The 20320-nt window shown below is 51.8% G+C and overlaps 4 protein-coding genes across 6 annotated transcripts; all 4 read right to left on the bottom strand.

The window, feature by feature from the left end:
* Positions 1-990: 990 nt before the first annotated feature.
* On the bottom strand, positions 991-2814 carry slx1b (SLX1 homolog B, structure-specific endonuclease subunit). Its single transcript, XM_077741555.1, has 4 exons — positions 2515-2814; positions 2386-2437; positions 1801-2109; positions 991-1741 (listed from the first exon to the last, which is right to left on the bottom strand). The coding sequence occupies exons 1-4, from the start codon at positions 2685-2687 to the stop codon at positions 1508-1510; spliced, it is 768 nt and encodes a 255-aa protein (XP_077597681.1). The 5' UTR covers positions 2688-2814; the 3' UTR covers positions 991-1507.
* A 280-nt stretch (positions 2815-3094) lies between these two features.
* LOC144213221 (protein C-ets-2-like) lies at positions 3095-5902 on the bottom strand. The gene is made up of 7 exons (XM_077741553.1): positions 5555-5902; positions 5309-5482; positions 5029-5232; positions 4886-4960; positions 4597-4812; positions 4421-4539; positions 3095-4352 (listed from the first exon to the last, which is right to left on the bottom strand). Exons 1-7 carry the CDS (start codon positions 5571-5573, stop codon positions 4143-4145), a joined length of 1017 nt encoding a protein of 338 aa, XP_077597679.1. The 5' UTR covers positions 5574-5902; the 3' UTR covers positions 3095-4142.
* LOC144213210 (glycogen phosphorylase, muscle form-like) lies at positions 5894-10697 on the bottom strand. The gene is made up of 20 exons (XM_077741530.1): positions 10328-10697; positions 9795-9896; positions 9644-9722; positions 9468-9571; positions 8938-9069; positions 8763-8874; positions 8608-8690; positions 8402-8545; positions 8247-8339; positions 8035-8181; positions 7808-7971; positions 7613-7727; positions 7439-7540; positions 7214-7361; positions 7081-7139; positions 6879-7020; positions 6606-6813; positions 6396-6530; positions 6268-6334; positions 5894-6185 (listed from the first exon to the last, which is right to left on the bottom strand). The coding sequence occupies exons 1-20, from the start codon at positions 10568-10570 to the stop codon at positions 6036-6038; spliced, it is 2529 nt and encodes an 842-aa protein (XP_077597656.1). The 5' UTR covers positions 10571-10697; the 3' UTR covers positions 5894-6035.
* A 175-nt stretch (positions 10698-10872) lies between these two features.
* Positions 10873-20317, bottom strand: sf1 (splicing factor 1). Of its 3 annotated transcripts, XM_077741532.1 has the most exons (14): positions 20151-20317; positions 18890-19317; positions 15744-15995; positions 15403-15534; positions 14503-14578; positions 13220-13372; positions 13053-13142; positions 12795-12978; positions 12606-12721; positions 12432-12539; positions 12082-12343; positions 11756-12005; positions 11521-11685; positions 10873-11446 (listed from the first exon to the last, which is right to left on the bottom strand). In XM_077741532.1, exons 2-14 carry the CDS (start codon positions 19293-19295, stop codon positions 11124-11126), a joined length of 2517 nt encoding a protein of 838 aa, XP_077597658.1. In that variant the 5' UTR covers positions 19296-19317; positions 20151-20317; the 3' UTR covers positions 10873-11123. The 3 variants fall into 3 exon arrangements, 2 of the variants coding, with proteins under 2 accessions (XP_077597658.1, XP_077597659.1); XR_013329917.1 differs by lacking the exons at positions 10873-11446; positions 11521-11685; positions 11756-12005; ... (3 more) ...; positions 12795-12978; positions 14503-14578; XM_077741533.1 differs by lacking the exons at positions 10873-11446; positions 11521-11685; positions 11756-12005; ... (7 more) ...; positions 15403-15534; positions 15744-15995 and adding an exon at positions 16631-18067.
* Positions 20318-20320: the final 3 nt, after the last annotated feature.

Raw genomic sequence — 20320 nt, 5'->3', positions numbered from 1 at the left:
TATGCCTTACTATACTATGTCGTTTTTTGGTCATTTTGAAGGAAAAATGCCTTACTATACTATGTCGTTTTTGGTCATTTTGAAGGAAAATGCCTTACTATACTATGTCGTTTTTGGTCATTTTGAAGGAAAAATGCCTTACTATACTATGTCGTTTTTGGTCGTTTTTGGTCATTTTGAAGGAAAAGAGCCTTACTATACTATGTCGTTTTTGGTCATTTTAAAGGAAAAATGCCTTACTATACTATGTCGTTTTTGGTCTTTTTCAAGAAAAAGAGCCTTACTATACATGTCGTTTACTAGGTTAAAAAACTTACCACACTGTCATTTTCCTAGAACAAAAAAGCTTTAATATACAATGTCATTTTCTAAAATAAAATGCCTTACACTGTAGCTGTAACACATTAACAATAAGACTGACATTGACTACAACAAACTTAGACTGACATCGACTACAACAAACTTAGACGAACATTGACTATAACAATAAAACAACCATTAACTACAATAAACTAAAGACTAATATTGAGGCTTACGTAAACAGAACGTGGTCCCCTTTTTTGATGATCTTTTTGGACATTTCACAGATGAAGAAGACGTGGCGACGGAGTCGAGTCCAAATCCGCTGGTGACCATTACATTGCAAAGAGATGGCAGCAGGATGGAAAAGTACCTGGAAGCAGAACCAAAATGTGAGTACACAACACAAAAAAACCTTTTTGAGCTGCACTCTAAAGTGCAACTCAGATTGAACTCAGATGTTTCCCTAAGGCCCCAATTACCTTTGCATTGCAGATTCGCCTCAGCATACATCAAATCTGGTGCCTGTGCATCCTTCCGGGCGGCCCAGAGGCGGAGGCGGCTAGAAGCGTCTTCAAGACCTCCAACTTGGTCCGTCTTCTTGCAGCCGGTCATCATGAAGAACACCCCCGGCCGGGGCGGCCGGGCGAGGCCGGGTCGGCAGCTGGCGGAATGGGGAGATGACCCAAGTGCCAGAAAATAGAGTCTTTATTCGTCATTTCAGACAAGCTTTTGACATGGACTCCAGACCAGAACCACTTACATTTTTTAACATTTGAAAACTTTGTATACACGGGCAGATCTTTGTTTACTCACAGACTGACTTCCTTGTCCAATGGCATGCACTGTATAGCTCCTCCATTTTGGATCTAACGTTAAACTCAATTGAAAAGTTGAGTTAGTTTGGAATGAGCACACCATTGAGCCCATTCATAAATCATACACATGTAACTCTAATAAAGACTGAATTTTAAGAGGTATCGTCTGTTTGCTTAAGAAACGAAATCCCGTTTGCATGAGTAGTCGAATGGGCTACAATATGGCGTTAAAATGCTAGCTGGCGCGCTTGAAACTTTGGTTTCTGAAAGTTAGAACAGAAGATTAAGAGCATGTTTTCATCCGAGTGGTTAACAGAACGGTTACATTGTACTGTTTAAGAGCCGTCCACTCTTTCAATGGCGAGCTCGCATTTTAATGCCATACCATACTATTTGGGCGGGGCTCTTGTCGGGGCCGCTTCAGACTCCTCCCGGTGGTATCCCACGCATCCTCGCTTGAGGCGGATCAGATCCCCCCACAGCAGGGAGCGACGGCAGGACGGACATCGGCCCTCTACGGGCAATAGCTGGGACGCTTCGGATCGCAGGAATTGGCGGGCCAGGCAAATCACGTGGCTGCGCATTCCGCAAGACGCGTGGACGCAACGCAGCGCTTGGGACGCCTGGGTGAGAGAGCCGGCCGTCAATCCGCCGCCGAACAAAAACCCGTCGGGGGACTCACCTGGACTGGGGTCTGGCATACGAGACAAACGCCGGCGTCCCCTGGGTCCTCGCCAGGCGTCGACTTTTTGGTGGCCACGGCGCCCAAGACCACGGGGACGTGCGGCGGGGGTCTCAGGGTGGGCTCAAAGTCCAACTTGTAGTCCGGCTTGAGCCAGCGGACCGTCAGGGGGAGTCGGCACCAGGGCGTGGCGCGCAACATGTTGCAGACCACGCGCCAGTGGAAGCGCAGGCTGGACTCGTTCCTGGCGCGCCGGGACACGTGCGCCAGACGTCTGGAGACGTGAGGGTTCTGCCACGCCCACTCAAACTAGACACAGATAGAGCCACATTAATTCTCTCGGGTACCAAAATGAAACCAACACTTTCCATTAGAATATGTATGGTCGTAGTAGCCAATAAAAGAGTTTAAAGCATGATCTCTCAGATCAGAAAATGCCATTTCTCCATCACGCTCCATTATAAGGTGACTTCTATGTCAAGTGATTGCTCGCCACTGACGGCGCAAGACGTCCAATTCCATTTTGGAATGGGCGTTTGCTGCCGTCAATGGTTTCAAAAGACAACAGTGTTTTTTTTCTCTTACCGTCAAGGCAGCGATGTCCGACGGGAAGCCGTGGATGACGAGCACCATCTCCCTGGACGAGAAGCAATGTTAAGTGATGGAAGGAAAGGAGGAAAAAGTACGAGGACTTTAACGTGCGGACGTACGTACCATGGTCCCCTCCCACTGGTCCTCTTCGCTCCTCCTTTGTGGCGCCCGGCATTGTGTTGTCGAATCCTGCGATCGGGGTTGACGGTAAAGCCAATGTATATTCGCCCTTTGAATTTGGGGTTGAGAGAGTACAGCATGTACACGCCAAAGAAGTTTTCCACCACATCAGCCATAGAATCGTTTACCTTAACCGACGCAAAATGCGGCTAAATTATTTTTGCATCACTACGAGTACATGTTTTCTCTCGATCGCGATCCAATTAAAACGATCACGATACAAATTCAAAACGCTACAAATTCAAAACGCTACAAATTCAAAACGTGTTTTCCATTGATAAAAAGGTCCTCTAAGTGAGGGGTCCTGAAAGGTGCCTGTTCAAAAATCATGTGAAATCCGCTATGGTCATTGTATTTCCGACTATAACAGTCCAGGATGTTGCCTGTTTTATTATACTGCATTATATACTACAATATTACAGTAGTAAATAACGTGCTATGTTACTAAGACACAAGAAAAACAGTAGTTTGAATGTAGACCTTACCTTTGTTACTTTTCAATATGTTTGAGAGTAATTTATCTTTTCTTTTTTTGATTAGACATTTAAGGCAGGCACGCTATCGCCACCTCTGCAATTCGATTGCATCAATCGGAGCACGAAAGTGAAACTATTTGGAATTCTCGCTTCAGACATGGCTATCACAAGCGATCACATTCGAGATAAACTCAAAACAGAGCTTAGTGCTGCGTACGTGGTAAGTAAATGTCTGCTTACCTTCATTTTATTGTACAAAACTACGTGTACATTTGCCTGTGTTTGTGTCTCGCAGGATGTGGAAGATATGTCAGCCAACAGATGTGCAACCAGTTTTAAAGTGCTTGTGGTGTCTTCCCAGTTTGAGGGCAAACCCCTGTTACAGAGGCACAGGTACAATTCAATGCATTGATGACATTTTAATTCATTCACAGATGTATTGCAATAGAACAGAACAATGGTCAATACATACAGTGGTGGTAAATGTCATGATGACGTGTAACGTTACCCAATGGTGCTTGTCGTCGTCAGGATGGTGAATACTTGCTTAGCGGAGGAATTGAAAGACATCCATGCACTGGAACAGAAAACCCTAACGCCAGAACAGTGGGAGAAACTCAAAGACAAATGACAGTCCTGCATTATCTTCTTCTTGTTGTTGTTGCTTCAATGCCATGAAATAAGTCATGGGTAATAAACGTGGAGAAATCTATTTGCTTTTCTGTGACTAAGCCATGGAAATGAGCTGTTGAGTATTTTCCATTTTCACAAATAGGCATGAACCGTGAAGAGTTCAGTGAACAGTGAGATACTGTTAGCGTCCCATATTAGGTGGGATTGGTGGCTTTTTGTTGACATTTGCTGCCCCCAACTATGAGTCCACTTAAGATTTGATCCAGAGGACAAAGACCCCCTCTTTGTGGCTTCCATTAAGGAAAGTGGCAGAAGTAATTCTCCCACCCTGCGCCACCGCTGACTCGTGAAATCCAATCAACTCCATTTTTAGGGGGGAAAGCTGCTTTGGTAAACGTGGGTTATCTTTACAAGTTCCTCTCTTAACATGCTAAAATGGCTCTCAGTTCTTTTCCCAGCCACTTAATTGGAAAGGCCGACATCCAACATGGCGTGCAGCTCCCCGGGCTCGTATCCCAGCAGCCCTTGCAGGTTGCAGACAAAGCGATAGACGTAGCGCTTGCCCACCGTCTTGCGGATGATGTTTTTGTCGTAGTAGTAGCGCAACCCGCGGCTAAGTTTCTCGTAGTTCATCTTGGGCTTGTGCTTGCGCCGACCCCACAAGAGCGCCACCTTTAAGGGAGAACGTTTTTGTACAGTCGTCGCTTTCCCTCCCTGCCCCGACGGGGGCGCGGACCTACCTCGTCCGGGTCGGTCAACTTGAACTCCCAGCCGTCTCCGGTCCAAGCGATGCACGAACGGCAGCTGCGGTCGGTCAGCAGCTCCAGGAGAAACTGCCACAACTGGATGGGACCGCTTCCTGTCCACCGCCACGGCGCTCAACATCAAACCGACATGGCCGTCCGCCGACACTCACCGGTGTAGCCGGCCAGCACCGCCGCGGGGATGACGGCCGAGCCCAAGCCCGCGTCTGCCTCCGCCTGGTCGCCCGCGTACTCCCTGAAGCTTTTGTAGGGTTGGGCCAAGGGAAAGTCATCCCCGCCCGGACTTTGGTCCACCGCGGCGTCCTCATGGAGGTGGACCGCGCCGGTCCACGTCAGTCGGGCGTCGGGTGACGCGTCGACGGCGCCTTCTGGGAGGGCGAAACAACTTAGGTGAGGTGAAACCATACATAAGCAAATGGGAAGTAAGCCGCCATATCTTACCGTGACCGGCCATCCGCTGGCATGGAAACGAGAAGGAGCCCGACGCTAGTCCGGTGGCGCGGTGGCGATCATTATCTATAGACGAGTAGCTGTTTCAGCCGGGGAAATGGGTGAGGTACTTAAGAGGTACTCCAAAATGTCACCGGGTCGCATGATCTCCAGGTGTTCCCACAAGATCTCCCCCGCCGTGCCGTCGGAGACCAGCGCCAAGAAAGCCTCGCGGTCCATCCGGCACAGCTCCAGACCGCGTAGGCCCTTCAAGTCGGGAGCCGAGCAGGGCAACCCGAACTCGGCCCGACACCAGTCCAGCCAGTGGCTCACCTCCCACTCGGACCACAGAGTCGGATCTGGAGGACGGGGAGGAGGGAGGCGGCGTTAGCGAATCGGGACCGGGGAGCTCGACCCAGGTCGACCGAGGTTCACCTTGCGGGAAGCGGTGGGTGAGTCTCTCTTGGGCGAAACCGGCAAAAGTGGCTCGCAGAGCCTGGCACAGGACCTCCTTGCTCGTCGGGGTCAGCGGGGGAACCTCCAGGGGGTCCGCCGTCTCTGTCGCGTAGACCGGATGCTGATCTTGAGGGCCAAAACCACATCTCGCCACTTCAACGAGAAGCTCAACTTCATCCTTTCCATCCAGAAGAAAAAAACAACAGCCAAAAAACTTGATCTTACCGTAAGTGCTGCACTCCATGGCGCCGTGAAGAAGACCACAGGTGAGCCCTCAAATGGGAGCGGGTCGGCAGGGGCGGCCTTTAATACCGTGGACGACGGGAGGCCGGAGGGGAGGAGTCCATGGAGGCTCTGTGATTGATACTTGTCAATCGCGGGGGCGGGTAGCCGGGCAGTGTTGTCATTGGACGGAGACAATTTCATTCATTTTCTTTATTAGTTACAGACAACAGACAGACAAATTGGGCGCGAGCCACCTCGGACACACACCAAACATGGACGGTTAACTTAACGCTATGGCGAGGTTCTGAAGTTGTCTAGAGCAACAGAGAAGGACAGCGATGGTGACGTTACTGGCGTTTGGGAATGTTCTTCAAGGCATTCTGGGTGTGGAGCGAATGGTCCTGGGAGGCGTTTGAGTGGCAGTTAGTGAGAGCGGGGGAAAAACGGGGGGCTACTTGGTCGCCCGGGCGGGCGTGGACTCTTAACGGGGGTCGTCGGGGGCGGCGATCTTCTCCAGACTGGGCTCCATGCCCCAGATCTCCCGGGCATACTGGGAAATGGTGCGGTCGCTGGAGAATTTGCCAGAGGCGGCGATGTTGCGGATCACCATCTTGGTCCACTCTTTGGGGTTCTGACAATAGAAGGGACCTTTATGCTAAAAATATCCACTCATCACTTTGCATTAGTATTATTCTATTTTTTCATCTACTGACCTGGTAGAGGGCGCTGACTCTCTCCTGGCATTTGATGTAATCCTCGTAGTCGGCAAAGACTTTGAACCTACGGGACACAAAAAGGTCTCAGACCAGTTGGGTGGTCTGGATGGAGTTTTAATGCAAACCTGTCGTGGTGCATCAGCATGTTGACCAGATCCTTGAACTGGTCCACCTGGCGCGGGCTGAAGTAGCCCGCCGCAATCTGAGACACGGCCTGCTTCAACTCGGGGAGGCGCTCGTAGTACGCCTTGGCGTCGTATCTGGACGGGCACGTGGGGGGGTTGAGAGAGCGGCGCCAGATGGGCGACAAACGCCTTTCCGGGTCGGAGTCTCACCCGGCTTTGTCCATCGCCTCCACGTCTTTCACTCTCATGCCAAAGATGAAGAGGTTCTCCTCGCCGGCCTCCTCCGCCATCTCCACGTTGGCGCCGTCCATGGTGCCGATGGTGAGGGCGCCGTTCAGCATGAACTTCATGTTCCCGGTGCCCGAGGCCTCCGTGCCTGCCGTGGAGATCTGCTCCGACAGGTCTGCCGCCGGGATGACTGCGGGGGGGGCGAGATGGGCGTTATCGTTCAGACTCTGCGCCCGTCCATGTCACGGGTCGTACCTTTCTCGGCCAGGGTGACTCTGTAGTTCTCCAGGAAGATGACCTTCAGGCGATCTCCCACCACCGGGTCGTTGTTGATCACGTCGCCGATGGACGCGATCAGCTGGATGATGAGTTTGGCCGTGTGGTAACCGGGCGCCGCCTAGACGTGGGCGGGGCACGGTCAGGACGCGCACGATTTTCACAGGGCGACTTGACGGACCTTTCCTCCGATCATGACGGTCCTCGGCGTCCAAGCCTTGCCGGGTTCCTTCCGGATACCTGCGGTGGAAAAACAGAAATGTTCCGGCGCCCATTTTGTTTTTTCCCCCGTTCCTTGCCGACGGAGCACCCACGGTTGTAGAGCGTGATGATGTGCAAGCAGTTGAGGAGTTGCCGCTTGTACTCGTGGATCCTCTTCACCTGCACGTCGAAAAGCGAGCCGGCGTTGATCTTCACGCCGTAGTGCTCCTCCAGGTGGGCGGCAAACTTCATCTTGTTCTCCTGCGGGCCAAAGACGACAGAGTTTCAGAGACGGACAGAGACGACTGTGGCATGGCTCCGCCCCCCCCCATTATGACCTGCTTGACTTTGGCCACGTCTCGAATGAAGGCGTCGTCGTCTACAAAGTCCAGCAGTCCGTTCAGCCGGTCCAGATCGCGCACGTAGTCGTCGCCAATTCTCTGCGGGTTGGAAAGGGCGTCTTGAAACTGGCGCCAGTACAATTCCGCATTTCGGAAAGAGGCGGGGCTTACCTCGGCGATGACGTCGGCCAGTCCCGGGTTACACATGAGGAGCCAGCGCCTGGGCGTGATCCCGTTGGTCTTGTTCTGAAACTTGTCAGGGTCCATCTGGTAAAAGTCCTTGAAGCTAGAGGAGAGCACAGTCAACGCCATAGAGTGTATCCTGACCAGGCAGCCATTTTGTTGTTGTTGTAGCCGTCGGCTTACACGGTCTCCTTGATGATTTCCGAGTGGATCCGGGCCACGCCGTTGACGGCGTGCGAGCCCACGATGCACAGGTGCGCCATGTTGATCTTCTTGACGTCGCCTTCCTCGATCAGGGACATGCGGCGAAGGCGCTCGCCGTCGCCGGGATACAGCCGGCCGACGCGCTGTCGGGAGCGAGCGGGGAGAGTTGGCATCGGCGCGTGACCTTAACCGCATCCCAGACTGACCTCTAGGTGCCTTTTGTTGATCTCGTAGACAATGTCCAGGTGGCGAGGCAGCAGGTTTTGGAAGAGATCCACGGGCCAGCGCTCCAGGGCTTCGGGCAGGACCGTGTGGTTGGTGTAGGCGCACGTGCGCACCACGATGTCCCAGGCCTGGGTTCGAAGCGGGTTGAGTTGGCCATCCACCGGGAAGCGGGCCTTTGATTTTTTGGACAAACCTTCTCCCACGGGAGCTTCTCCAAATCCACCAGGATCCTCATCAGCTCGGGGATGGCTAAAGCGGGATGGGTGTCGTTCAGCTGCACGGCCACCTGTCCAGGCGCCGCAAGAACGGTGGTCAACGGTTGGCCGCCTTCCCTTTGGAAGTACATACCTTGTCGGGCAGCGTGGACAGATCCAAGCGCACAAAGTCGGTGGAGCCAAATTTGGACGCCTTGAAGCGCCGGATGATGTCCTGCAGGGTGGCGGCCACCACAAAGTACTCCTGCTTCAGGCGCAACTCCTTCCCCTCGAAGAACTAAACCCAAGAGTCCATTAGAAAAAAAAAAATCAGAGTAAGTGACCGATCGGTGTGCTCACATTGTCGTTGGGGTAAAGAACCCTGGAGATGTTCTCCGCCAAGTTCCTGTCCAGCACCGCTTGGATGTAGCCGCCGACATTGACTGGCGGGGGTTGGACGGCAAACGCCACTCAGCGTCGCCGTCCACCCGGACGTCGCCGGCGTGCCTACTCACAGTCTTGGAGGTTGAAGTCACACGGGGCTTTGGCGGACCACAGCCTCATGGTGTTGACCACGTTGTTCCGGTAGCCGGGCACCGGGGTGTCGTAAGGTAGAGCCAGGACCACCTAAAGGTGAAAAGGGCAGGAGGTCACCGGTTGGACCGGCCAAGAGACTTGGGCGGGACTTGCCTGCGTGTCCACCCATTTGACGCCGTCGGGGCCGTGCTCCACCCTCCCGTAGAACTGGACCGGGCGCATGTACTCGGGGCGCGCCTTCTCCCAGGGGTTGCCGTAGCGGAGCCAGTCGTCGGCTTCCTCCACCTGCGACAATAGACCGTCACCATCAAGTGTAGATATGGGATTCAAGCAGAGTTGTCCAAAATAATGGATTGGTAGCTACTCATTCTCTCTTGCACTTTTCAGTGTCGCCACTAGATGGAAACAAGACTTTTTTTTTTAAATCAAGAGGAAACTATGAAGTTTGTTTTTTGTTGTACTTATGTATTATCAATTTAAATAAAATGTGGTTATACATTGAGCGAACTTGATCGTATTTTTGCTGTTGCTAGACTTTTGTTCTACAACATTTGTGTCAATGGGGTAGTTATAAATGCAATAGTACTGATTGTTTTGGATTTTTTTTGTTGACATCTAATGCAATTTTCTATTAACGCCAAGTCTCATTAAATTTAGGACAGCTTCACCCCAAAGCTCCATACCTGCCGGCCGTCCACAATTTTCTGATTGAAGATGCCGAACTCGTAGCGGATTCCGTATCCGTAAGCGGCCAGGCCCAGAGAGGCCATGGAGTCCAGAAAGCAAGCTGAGGACCAACATTGGGACCATCAGAACCCGTTCTCCAGCCATTAGAGTGGAAAGACGGCGGCTCACCCACCGGCCAGACGTCCCAAACCGCCGTTGCCTAGACCCGCGTCTTCCTCCATGTCCTGCAGCTCCTCCATGTCCAGTCCCAGCTACAAAACAGCGGTCAGAGAAGGTCTTTGGTCGGACGGATAACCGGTCATTAGCGGCGCCCCGTCGCTTACCTGGTACGTGGCCTCGTCGCAAGCATTCTCCAAAGCCAGATTGACCATGGTGTTCTGGAGAGTCCGGCCCATGTAGAACTCCAGAGAGATATAGTAGACACGCTGCGTGAATAACAACAAACGTGGACTGGTTTAACAGGGCGGCTGAAAATGTGTCCAAAAACCGACGTCAATGGCACTGAAAAATAAGCATTTAGAGCCAGCTGAATCAACTGGACGTGTATTGTTGTCACTGACAGGCAATAAGTTTAGAGAGGCCCCGTTGGGAAAGCAGAAGGAAATACTAATGAGAGCGTTATGTCATCACTTGTGTGGGATAAAAGAGGATTTGGTTGACATGTTTCAGAATGGGGACAAAAAGAATACGTTTGTCCATATATGGCTGGGCTCTCCCGTGTCGCATTCCCACGGCCCCATCACTCTTCACTCATCACTGCAGCACCCCCGGCGCACGGAGAGCCAGCCCCCCTCCCCTCAGCCGAGCGAGCCTACGTGCCGGACTGCGACACACGCCCCACGTCCGACAACAGTACCTTGGGGTCCGTCTCGTAGTAGTGCTGTTGAGTCCGAATCCAGCGACCCACCAAGTGGTCTCGGACGGTGTTCGCCAGTGCAAAGTAGTAGTCCCGTTTGGTGGCCACATTGCGGTCCTTAACGAGCGTGAAATGAAGATGTCGGTTAAAATTCAGCTTGACCTCCGCTACATTCTCCACGCCGGCCAGACCCCGGACCGAGATCTGTTTACGCTTCTCCTGGTCTGTCAAAGGTTTAGACATGGCGACTGCTTGCTTTAATTAAGAGTTGAAATTAATAGCACCTGTAAATGCTGAGTCCGGACAGAAGAAGACGCTCTGCGCTATATGTACAGTCCGTCAAGCTAACGGAAGCGAGTAGACCAACTTCTGGTGGCACCCTGTCAAAACAAAAGCAAAAGTAACCATTCTATGTCATTTGAGAACGGGAACCACATTTCCCAGCATGCCTGATTGTGATTGCGTATTTGGATGGCGACGACGGTGATCACCGATTCTAGATGATCGATTTTTTCCTGTACTAACTTGACCACCTTTTAACAATATACAATCACAATCATATTTATTGATATATTGATCCATACATTTATGTCAATACATCAATTCACAGTCCAAAGTTTATACAAGAAAACTATTGTCTCATTTGTCATCCACACTATGCGAACTCCTGTCTTTTTGTATCCTGTTGTCATGGAAGCGAAAACGTCTCTTCATCCAGTGATACAGCTTCCAAGCTGGGAATGACTAGGAGACGCAAGCACCACTTCCGCCCCTGCCTCACCCGCCGCCGTCAGAGTTAATTCTGAGGCGGGGGAGGCGGGGGCGCCGGAGGCATGCCAAACGGCGGCATGCCGGGAACCCCCATCCCCATCATGACATAGTTGGAAGGATCCATCGGCGGCGGGGGCGGTGGAGGGGCGTACATCATGCTGGCGGAGCCGGGGGGCGGCGGTGGTGGAGGGGGAGGGGCACCCGGGGGCAGGGGTGGCTGCACTCCCGGAGGAGGCGGTACCATGGAGGGGGCACCCATGGGCGGTGGGGGTTGGGGCGCCGAAACCACCGTTTGTTGTTGCCACGGTGGAAGAGCGCCGGTCCCCGGGCTGGATGTGGTGGGGGTATCTGCGGGTGGGAAGGGGGATTAGTCACTTAGCAATGGATACATACAAAGGTCCGTCCGGCGTGCATATCCTTACTTTGTTGCCAGGGCATGGACGAGCTGGTGGCCATGCTGCTGGTCGGAGGAGGAGGCGGGGCCGGCTGTTGCCACGGCGGCAGGGGCCCGGAAGGGGGCGGAGGCGGCTGACTGTTGGGAGGTGGTGGGGGAGGAGGCATCATGCCCATCGGGGGTGGCATCATTCCTAGAGGAGAAGGAAGTGTTACCCAAGAAAGCAGTCTGCCACAGCGGAGGCCATTGGGTCCACAGCTCACCCATGTGGTGTCCGTGATGTGCCTGGCCCTGACCCATCGGCGGTGGGGGCGGCTGCATCCACGGAGGCGGCATGCCGTTGGGGTTGTGGGACATGGGGGGCCCCGCCATGCCGGGCCCGGCCATCCCTGGTCCTGCCATGCCCGGCCCTCCCATGCCCATGGGTGGCGGGTAGTGTTGAGGGCCACCCGGGTGCATGGCGTGGTAGTTCCTGTTTTCGTTGGCGCCCGAGGTCATCCATGGAGGCCGGCTCTGAGTCGTGAGAAAAGTCCAAGTCAGAAGACAGGATAAAAAAGAGGGATTAAAAAAAATAAATAAATAAACCAACCGGTGGCGCCTGGCTGCTGGGCGCCGAGGGCCGGGGAGGTCCCCCCTGCGAGCCGCCACCGTGTCCGCCACCGTGTCCTCCACCGTGTCCGCCACCGTGTCCTCCACCGTGTCCTCCACCGTGTCCAGGGCCCGGCCCCGATCCCGGGATGGGGGCTTCGCCCAGCTCGGCCATGAGCGACAGATACTCCTTGTCCATCCGAGCCTTGTCCTGCGCCGACTGAGGGGGCTCGCCGCCCGCACCCCTCTGGGCAGAAAAAGAACTGCGCAGCGCACGCGCGGGGGAAGCGGTTATTTTTGGAAGGGGAGGCCTCGGATGTGTGGGGAAAAGTGGACGTGGGAGCCTCTTACCTGGTGTACTTGCAGTCGGAGGAGATGTGTCCCGCGCCTCCGCACTTGGTACACAAGGTGGTGTTGGTGATGCTGCGGGGCTCCGTGTTCTGCCAAGGACGGAGGATCCTGTGCGGACCGCAGACCAAGTTCCATTTGGATTCTTTTTTTGTTCATGGCGGCTCGTCCACTCACCTATTGTCGTCTTCCCGCAAGGTGCCGTTGAGCCTGGCCAGCTCCCTCAGCTGCATCTTGCGCAGGTCGTTCTGGTCCTCGGGCGTCTCGATGCCTTGTTTCAGGATGTTGCGGATCTGCGGGCACGCCACGCCGTCCGTCAAGACCCGCCGGCGGTCGGAAAGACGGACGGATGTGGGCGATAGATACCTGCTCCACCGCTTTCTTGACGTTCTCCATGGTGTTGGCCGTGACCAGGGCGTGGAGGGGCTCGTCTTCGCCGGGCAGCATCTGACCGTCCTTCCGGCCCACCTTGCCCTCCTTCACCGAGCCTTTGCCGCGGATCATGATTTTGGCGCAGCACTCTTTCTCGATGTTCTTCAAGGTGTTTCCGCTGAGGGAAGGAAGGCGGGCCGGCACGTTATTTGACGAGCCAGAACGCCCACAAGGGGGCGAGCGGGAACTCACCGCGGTCCGATGAGGAGGCCCACAAAGTTGATCTCGGGATATTCGTCTTGGGGAATCATCACTTTGTCATTGACTCGGGTGGCCGGAGGTCTACAAAAGTTGGAGAAGAAGAAGACATTGAAATGACAGCTTCTGGATGGCGGGCGCGTGTGGATGATGCCGCTTACTTGTAATCGGCGGGCGGCTTGAAGTCGGGGTTGAGGCCCACCATTTCGGTGATGAGGGCGTGGCGTTCCTCCTCGATCTTCTTGCGCGTGCGGTACTCGCGGGTGTTCAGCCTTTTGCCTTCGCTGTTGTAAATGGGCTCCGGCGAGGGCGACCTGGAGTCACACGGGAGACAAGCGGGGAATCGTCGGCGCCATTTCTACCAACCCGTAAAAGACAATACACGCTGGCAAAAAAATCTCCCTACAGCTAAACTGATGAAACTTTTTTGTCTCTCTCTCTCTCTGATTTTTTTTTAAAGTCGTTTAATCTAGGAAGACGACATTGGCACGTCCTGCCAGTATGCAGAACCAAAGCCAAATATAGTCAAATGAGTGGCGGCCATTTTGTAACAACACCTGCGTACAGGATTGTTGGCCTAAAAAAAGAGAGAAGAGTCGGTCGGAAGGAAAATGGCGACCAGAGCCGCCGGGCGGGCGGGCCCGGGTGTCCGTACCTCCCCTCGGGTGCTGAAAACCTGCGGCGCTGTGTTAGGGAGGCTCTGTGCTTGAAAAAGGGTTAGCTTGACGGGGGGAACCGGGGGGTAATTTGGGTTAGAGGAAAGGAATTAGGATTAGATATCCACCTCTTCCTACGCTCTCACCGCCGAGAGACCTTATTTAGCCATTTGACGTGACGTGGAGCTCGCGGAGGGAGACAGAGTCAAGTCCAAGTCGCTCCGGCGGCGAGGACGACAAGCACCTCCGCTCGCCAGCTCGCTCGATTAAGATTAAGGAACGGCGGCGGCTGCAAAAAAAATCATCTTTTGGGTTGGCTATGTTCCAAAGTTTGCAAAAAACGCCCCCATGTGGGAGAGAAGAATAATTCTCCCTTCAGAATAGCAATGGAAGCACTGGCTAAGAACTCTGGGCACCTGATTGTCATTGTAAACCATGTTCTTGCTGATTGTCGTCCGCTAAGATTGTCAACAAACCAGATATACGCCTGTCACGTTAATTTAAGAGGAGGAGAAAAAATGTACAAGCTGCTAAACTCAATAAAAGTACTTGTAAATGCTATTTTGCTTTGGAGGGGTTCAATACGGTGCCTAAAATTGTCAACAAATGTGATAGAAAATAACATTCAAAGCATTAGTCAATGGGATTTTAACAACTAAACACATGTGATACTTATAAAACAGGAATATATATAGATATGTATATTTTTGTCTTTAACCCTTCCACATACAAAAAGGCAAGAAGGTAGAGAAATTGTTACTGTTGGTGGGTTTAAATCTTTTTCCGACCTGTCCTCAGGGTTAACAGGGATTCCCAGGTCTCCCGTACGCAGTTTACGTGTCAGGTCTTCGATCTGCAGTTGGACTGGAAGAATTCAGGTTAGGAAAGAAAAACAAGGATGGGGAGAAATGTGGTTATCACAACACCATTAAAACGAGACAAGGCTCCGCCGAGAGGGGGAGCGCCGTCTCGCCGGTTACCGCGGCAAAACAAACAAGCTTTGAGCTTCAAGCTCCCAATGATACCTGACATGAAATCCCCAAAAAAAAAAAAAATAAGCGGCTAGTGACGTATGGGAGTGTCTCGTATTAGTGAATGGGTAAAGAATTAAAAAAATACAGCCACGTGTGACAACGTAAAAGTGGGCAAAAATAATGAATGGCCACAAAGCAGCTATGTACAACCATTACCAATGACCCGACTTCCACAGAATTGTCAGTTATGGAGCAAAACAAAAGAGTTTTGCCTCTCAACTTTTACAATTTTGAAAATTGCGGTTTGCCATTGAAGCGGTGTCGTCACACTCCAACATAAATCAAATCAAAAAGGAAATACACAAAGCAGAACTTTAGCATGTTAAGGACATCATGAGCTCCCATGCACAAAGACATCAATGTGTTGTTGTTTTTTTTGGGTAGGGGAGGGGTCAGGCAAGACGGTGAACTGTGACCTGCGCTTTATGGACAAATATTAGCGGGGGGCGGGGTCAACCTTTGGGTCAATGACCGTAAACTTCCATCCGACTTTTAACATCACTCGGGATGATGAACTTGAAGCAAAATATAGATAAATTTTAAAAAATCGGAACCAAAACAGTCATCTTTATGCATTGTGCCAGGAGTTTAAAAAATTTAACCGGGCATACTTTCAAACGACATGAGATGGAGATAAGTGTGGAAGAAAATTACCTATATAGGCTCTTTCTTGGTCGCGGGTCAGTCCAGGGGGGATGACCGTGGGCATGCCCGGTATGACGGTCTTTTGGTCGGGCGTTTCGCTACTCCAGCGACTCCTTTTCCTTTGTTTCTTCTGGCTGAAATCTGAAAATAATAAAAAAAAAAACAATTTGTCATACTTGAGGTCAACAGCTCGGTTTGGTTGTCCTTTAAAATTAAACAGTACTCTTTAAGGTTACTGTAAATGGGCAGCGCTCATTCGCATTAGTTTTATCGGCGCCATGACGCGGAATAGCCACGTTATGACCCCCGACTAGCTAGTTAGCTCGTTAGCTTCGGTCGCCGGCGCTTACCTTGTTGTTGGGGCGAAAAGCCACTCGGTGGGCTAAACTGGTTTGTCTGCACAAAGGCCTGCGTTGCCACCGGAGGTGGTTGGAAGACTTGAACGGGTGGAAAGGACACGGCCGGCACCGCGGTGGGCATCATGCCGTTGCCGGCGCCCGGCCCTGCGTCGAAGCCTCTTTTCGCTCCGATACTGGGGTGTAACTTGCCCAGCGGGGTTGCGTTTGCGCCCGTCGCCATTTTGGGCTCCACCCGTCGACCCGCTGTGAAAAAAAATGTTTGGCAATGAGGGGAGCACTTTGAGAAAAACAAGCAAGGGAGAAAAAAAATAAGCCTAGCGCTAGCAGTTTGGTGACGCGGTTCCGAGCAGGTCGACAAAATGGCCGCGCGCGCGGGGACCACAAAGGCGGTAGCTAGCTTGAGGGAGGGGACTAGGCAGTAAGAAGTCCTCCTATTGGTCGCGTCAAAGAAGCAGCGCCCACTAGGATGACACCATAATAAAGCAAAGTGAGACAAGCAGTACAACATGGAGTCAGTTTAGCCCTCATTAAAACGTCAAGTTTGAATCAAATTCGAGATTTTAAACATTTAAATGACAATAGTACAATTGTGACAGGTCATAGTCTATTAAAGCTGAACATAGGATGGATTTTTCTATTGACAGCGTGGTACTTTTGGCACATTACCGTTCACGACCCCAACATTACAAAAGGTCAACATTGGGCCTACAGTTGGACGTTCTTTAATGTTAGAGATAAAGGGACAATCTATTTTGACTGGAAATTGATTGGATGTCTAATAGCCAAATACTAGCATGATGGGCAATCAGGTTTAGACTGGAGAGATGACAAGAGTTTCAACAACTCCAAATATACTGAATTAAAACAAACCCATAATATGACTTGAATCAGTTTATTATAATTAGGAGGCGACAGACATGAAGGAGTCCATGTAAGGAAATGAAAATTTAGAGCAAACAAAATTTGGGTGTTTACAGCAATGTAAAAGCACTTTTTCCCCCTCCTTATTGACCATAACTCAACGAGATAGAACTGCAAAATTAAAGAATGGGGGGCATTCCTCCTAGAATAAACAAAGCACCCCATGTACACGTGACATCTAGGCCTCAATCAAATACAATGTAGGCAATCTAAGCAGTATTTACAGGTTACACCATTGCCTTGTATACGTCTCTACACTTTTTTTTTAACTTTAAAAAGGTCTGACAACTACACTACAAGTACGAAAGCACAAAGCAGAGGGCATGCTTGGCCTGGAAAGAAAAAACAAAAGACATGCGTCCAATTGGGAATGAGCTGACTGAGCACCCCCCCAAAAAAGTCAAAAAGGAGGGACACGCCCACTTTCTGTGCTAGCAAAAAAAATAAAAATCAAAACACTGTAGAAGGTAGCAGTGATTTTTTTTGTCTTGAAGTAACTCAACTTGTTGTAGGCTAATGGCCGAAAAGACCTAACAAATGTGTGAGAGTGTGTATGAGAGAGAGAAAGAAAGAGAGAGAAAAACATGGGCATCGCCGGCTCCCGCGGATCATCCGAGGTGGTACTTATTGGAAGCGGCCGACCGTGGGGATCTGCGAACCCGGCGGATACGTGTATCCATCACCCTCGGCGGCAGCGGCGGCGGCGACTCTCCGAATCGGACTCCGGTCGCGTGCGTGGTACGAAGGGACGGTGACCGGTGCAGCAGGGAGCTGGGGGCACTGATACGCCTCGACGCTAGAGGGCGCGGCGCGAACAGCCGCGGTGGCGGGCGCCGCTTGGACAGGCGTGGCCGCGGCACGTTGATCCTCGTAATAACCGGCGCCGTACATATTGGCCCTGTACTTCCCGTAGTAGTCCACGACTCCGTACGGATCTCGCTCCTCGTAAGGCGACCGGCGCACCGGGAAGCCCGGTACGGCGCCGTAGTACGTGCCGTCGCCCTGGTACGCGGCCGCCGTGCCGGACACGCCGTAGCCTGGGTGCGCCGCGTACCTGGCTGCGCTCTCGAAGCCCGGACCCGCTCTGAACGCCGCCGCCGCGCTGGCCCCGTGAGCGCCGCCACGGGAGACGCCCGGCACGGCGGCGTAGCCGGCGCCAAAGTCCGTATCGGCGCCGCTGAATCCCGCTTGAAACGCCCGGTTCTGATCAAATCGGGCGGCATCGAATCCATCAGAGTTTGGCTCTGAGCCGTTTCTGTGGAAGCCGTTTTGATCTAGGGGGCACTCTTTGGACCAGTGGCCTTCTTGCCCGCAACGATAACAACCCGATCGGTCTCCCATTCCCGGCGCAGTACGGAGGCGGCTAGTCGAAAGCTTCACGCTCATCAGTTTCCCTTTGGAAAAGAAACACTCAATAAGGACTTGATTGCAATCATTTGGGGAAATTTACTTTTTTTAAATTCAAAATCAAACATATTACTTAGCCACCCCCAGAACTAGCCTCAAATAGGACAATTAACACGAGATCTGAACATCACAACACATCCACACGTTATTAAAGCTGAAATCCGTAACGTTAGCGACGCTAAGGCTGACCACCAAATGGTTTCTGACGCAGCTAATGTAATGGCGCTATGTACCGCCGCTGTCAAGGAAAAAGTCCATTGGCCTGACTGCTTTGATGACTTAATACCAAAGGGATGCTAGCGTACCATTAGCCTCATTGACTGAAGACTTTGCTTTGCAGCCAAATGTGTCTACAGTATATTGGCTTCCAAAGTACCCCGCCCCCCCCCCTAAAAATAACCCGCGCTAGATAGCTCGCAGACCGCAATATTATGACATGGCGCTCTTTCGCTAGCTGTCAATAAATCCGTTCCGTCGCCCCGGGCCGCGTTACGCGATATGCTCGGGGAACCGCGCACGCCTTCGCCGACAATGCCCGCCCGGGCGCGTACATTGCGGTCTCAGGGGCTCCGTTGCGAGCTAAGGCCCGACTACGGATACCAGCTTTATAACAAATGGCCGCCGAGGAGGGCCGGGCTATTTGTGGCGCAAATTTTAAATGAGCCAAATGGACGCCGATTAATCGCCCAGCCCCACGTTTGCGCCGACACGGGACCGCTCACTCACCTGCTGGCTAATCGCGACTATGGATGAGTAAACAAGAAAACAGTAGAAATACAATCCCCGATAAGCCCAGCCCAGGAGTTCACCTTTAAACGCCGTGTTGTCTAATTGATGAATGGCCTCCATGGCGTCCTCCATGCGCTCCATGTGTACAAAGGCATAGTTCTTCACGATGTCGCACTCCACCACCGAGCCGTACTCTTCGAACTTGGCTCGCAGCTCCTGATTGGTGCAGGCGATGTTGCCCACGTGGAGCTTGGTGGAGCCTTTGGTTTTGGCTCGGCTCAGCTCCACGTTCATGGCCTGGCCGTTCAGCTGATACTGGTGGAGGTTGCGGATGGCCTCCTCCGCCTCGGCCTTGCTGTCCATGTGCACGAATCCGAAACTCTTGAGAATGGAGCACTCGGCGATCTTGCCATACTGGGAGAAGAGCGAGCGCAGCTCGTCTGCCGTTGTCTCGGGCGACAGGTTCCCCACGAAAATTTTCACCATTGTGACTTTTGACACTTTGTTCCTGAAAGACAAAACAATCATGAATAATCCCATCAAATATGTGACCATTATCTTCCGAGTGGGGTGGGAATCATACACGCACTTCTAGACGAAAAAAAATGGGTCGCACATATAATTAACCTATTGAAATACAAAGTCTCGCGATATGTTACCATACTGACAGACGTCACACCAATATAGAAACTCCATTTTATCCACAGATTCCAACTCACCCACAAAACAAAATAAAACTTGGTGTTTATATATAAAATCAAAGGGCCAAATTTGCTTGACTATTAATACTTTCATGCAAATGACTGCGCATTGTGGATTTCAGGCGCAATTACCATGACTGCTATTGTGCACAACACAATAGCTTAGCTAAATGACGTCGTTGATTCGGCAGGCCACACTTAAAATGGACGGCGTCAACATAATCATCTTAAACATTTACTGAACCATATAGTCATAGAAAAGGACGGAAACGTTGTTACGGCCAGTCTTGTGTTGGGTAATGACATTTATCAGCCAATTATGGCTAACGCGGTTAGCTTGCGCCATGATAGCACATCGTGGCCTACATTCCAGAAAACAACGACGCAACCACAACTCATAATTCCACGACCAGGGAAATACGGTTCACAGACTTTAAAAGACACATACATTTAACCTTTTATCATGCAAATCAGTACTTACGGACGGTTGTATCGCGCGCGTAAAGGAACACCCAGCTCTTATTAAAGAGCCAAATTTGACAGCGCAAATACCGGATGGGCAAATATAGATTCCTTGTCATTTATTTGGCTGGTTTTAGGGTGGTTATGGAGGATTTTACCTCGTGAATCGGTACCCTACCTTTACAAGATGCGTCCGGCGTTCACAGTCGTCAGGAGAGAAAATGGCGCCTGTCCGCTGCTAATGCTAGGGCTTGAGCCAAAGGCAGGGTTGCCAGATTGGACAAATACTTTCACGCCCAATAACACCGCCTCGTCCAAAGAAGCAGCCCAATTGACGGCTCCTGTTCA

This window comes from Stigmatopora nigra, chromosome 20, assembly GCF_051989575.1.
Source record: "Stigmatopora nigra isolate UIUO_SnigA chromosome 20, RoL_Snig_1.1, whole genome shotgun sequence".
NCBI classification, from domain to species: Eukaryota; Metazoa; Chordata; class Actinopteri; order Syngnathiformes; family Syngnathidae; genus Stigmatopora; species Stigmatopora nigra.
Note: the sequence above shows the minus strand (reverse complement) of the source record. Positions and strands in the feature narration are given on the sequence as shown.

Coding starts and splice junctions, on each gene's coding strand:
- slx1b (XM_077741555.1), bottom strand. CDS start 2,687: ATGGCTGATGTGGTGGAAAACTTCTTTGGCGTGTACATGCTGTACTCT. Junction 2,438..2,514: donor ACCAGTGGGAGGGGACCATG/GTACGTACGTCC, acceptor CTTCTCGTCCAG/GGAGATGGTGCTCGTCATCC. Junction 2,110..2,385: donor CGGACATCGCTGCCTTGACG/GTAAGAGAAAAA, acceptor ATCTGTGTCTAG/TTTGAGTGGGCGTGGCAGAA.
- LOC144213221 (XM_077741553.1), bottom strand. Junction 4,813..4,885: donor CCAGCGGATGGCCGGTCACG/GTAAGATATGGC, acceptor TCGCCCTCCCAG/AAGGCGCCGTCGACGCGTCA. Junction 4,540..4,596: donor GGTGCTGGCCGGCTACACCG/GTGAGTGTCGGC, acceptor GGCGGTGGACAG/GAAGCGGTCCCATCCAGTTG.
- LOC144213210 (XM_077741530.1), bottom strand. CDS start 10,570: ATGTCTAAACCTTTGACAGACCAGGAGAAGCGTAAACAGATCTCGGTC. Junction 8,691..8,762: donor TGACTTCAACCTCCAAGACT/GTGAGTAGGCAC, acceptor AACCCCCGCCAG/TCAATGTCGGCGGCTACATC. Junction 7,362..7,438: donor ACGTGGCCAAAGTCAAGCAG/GTCATAATGGGG, acceptor TTTGGCCCGCAG/GAGAACAAGATGAAGTTTGC.
- sf1 (XM_077741532.1), bottom strand. CDS start 19,295: ATGGTGAAAATTTTCGTGGGGAACCTGTCGCCCGAGACAACGGCAGAC. Junction 13,143..13,219: donor AAGCCGCCCGCCGATTACAA/GTAAGCGGCATC, acceptor CAACTTTTGTAG/ACCTCCGGCCACCCGAGTCA. Junction 12,540..12,605: donor TTGCGGGAAGACGACAATAG/GTGAGTGGACGA, acceptor CGGTCCGCACAG/GATCCTCCGTCCTTGGCAGA.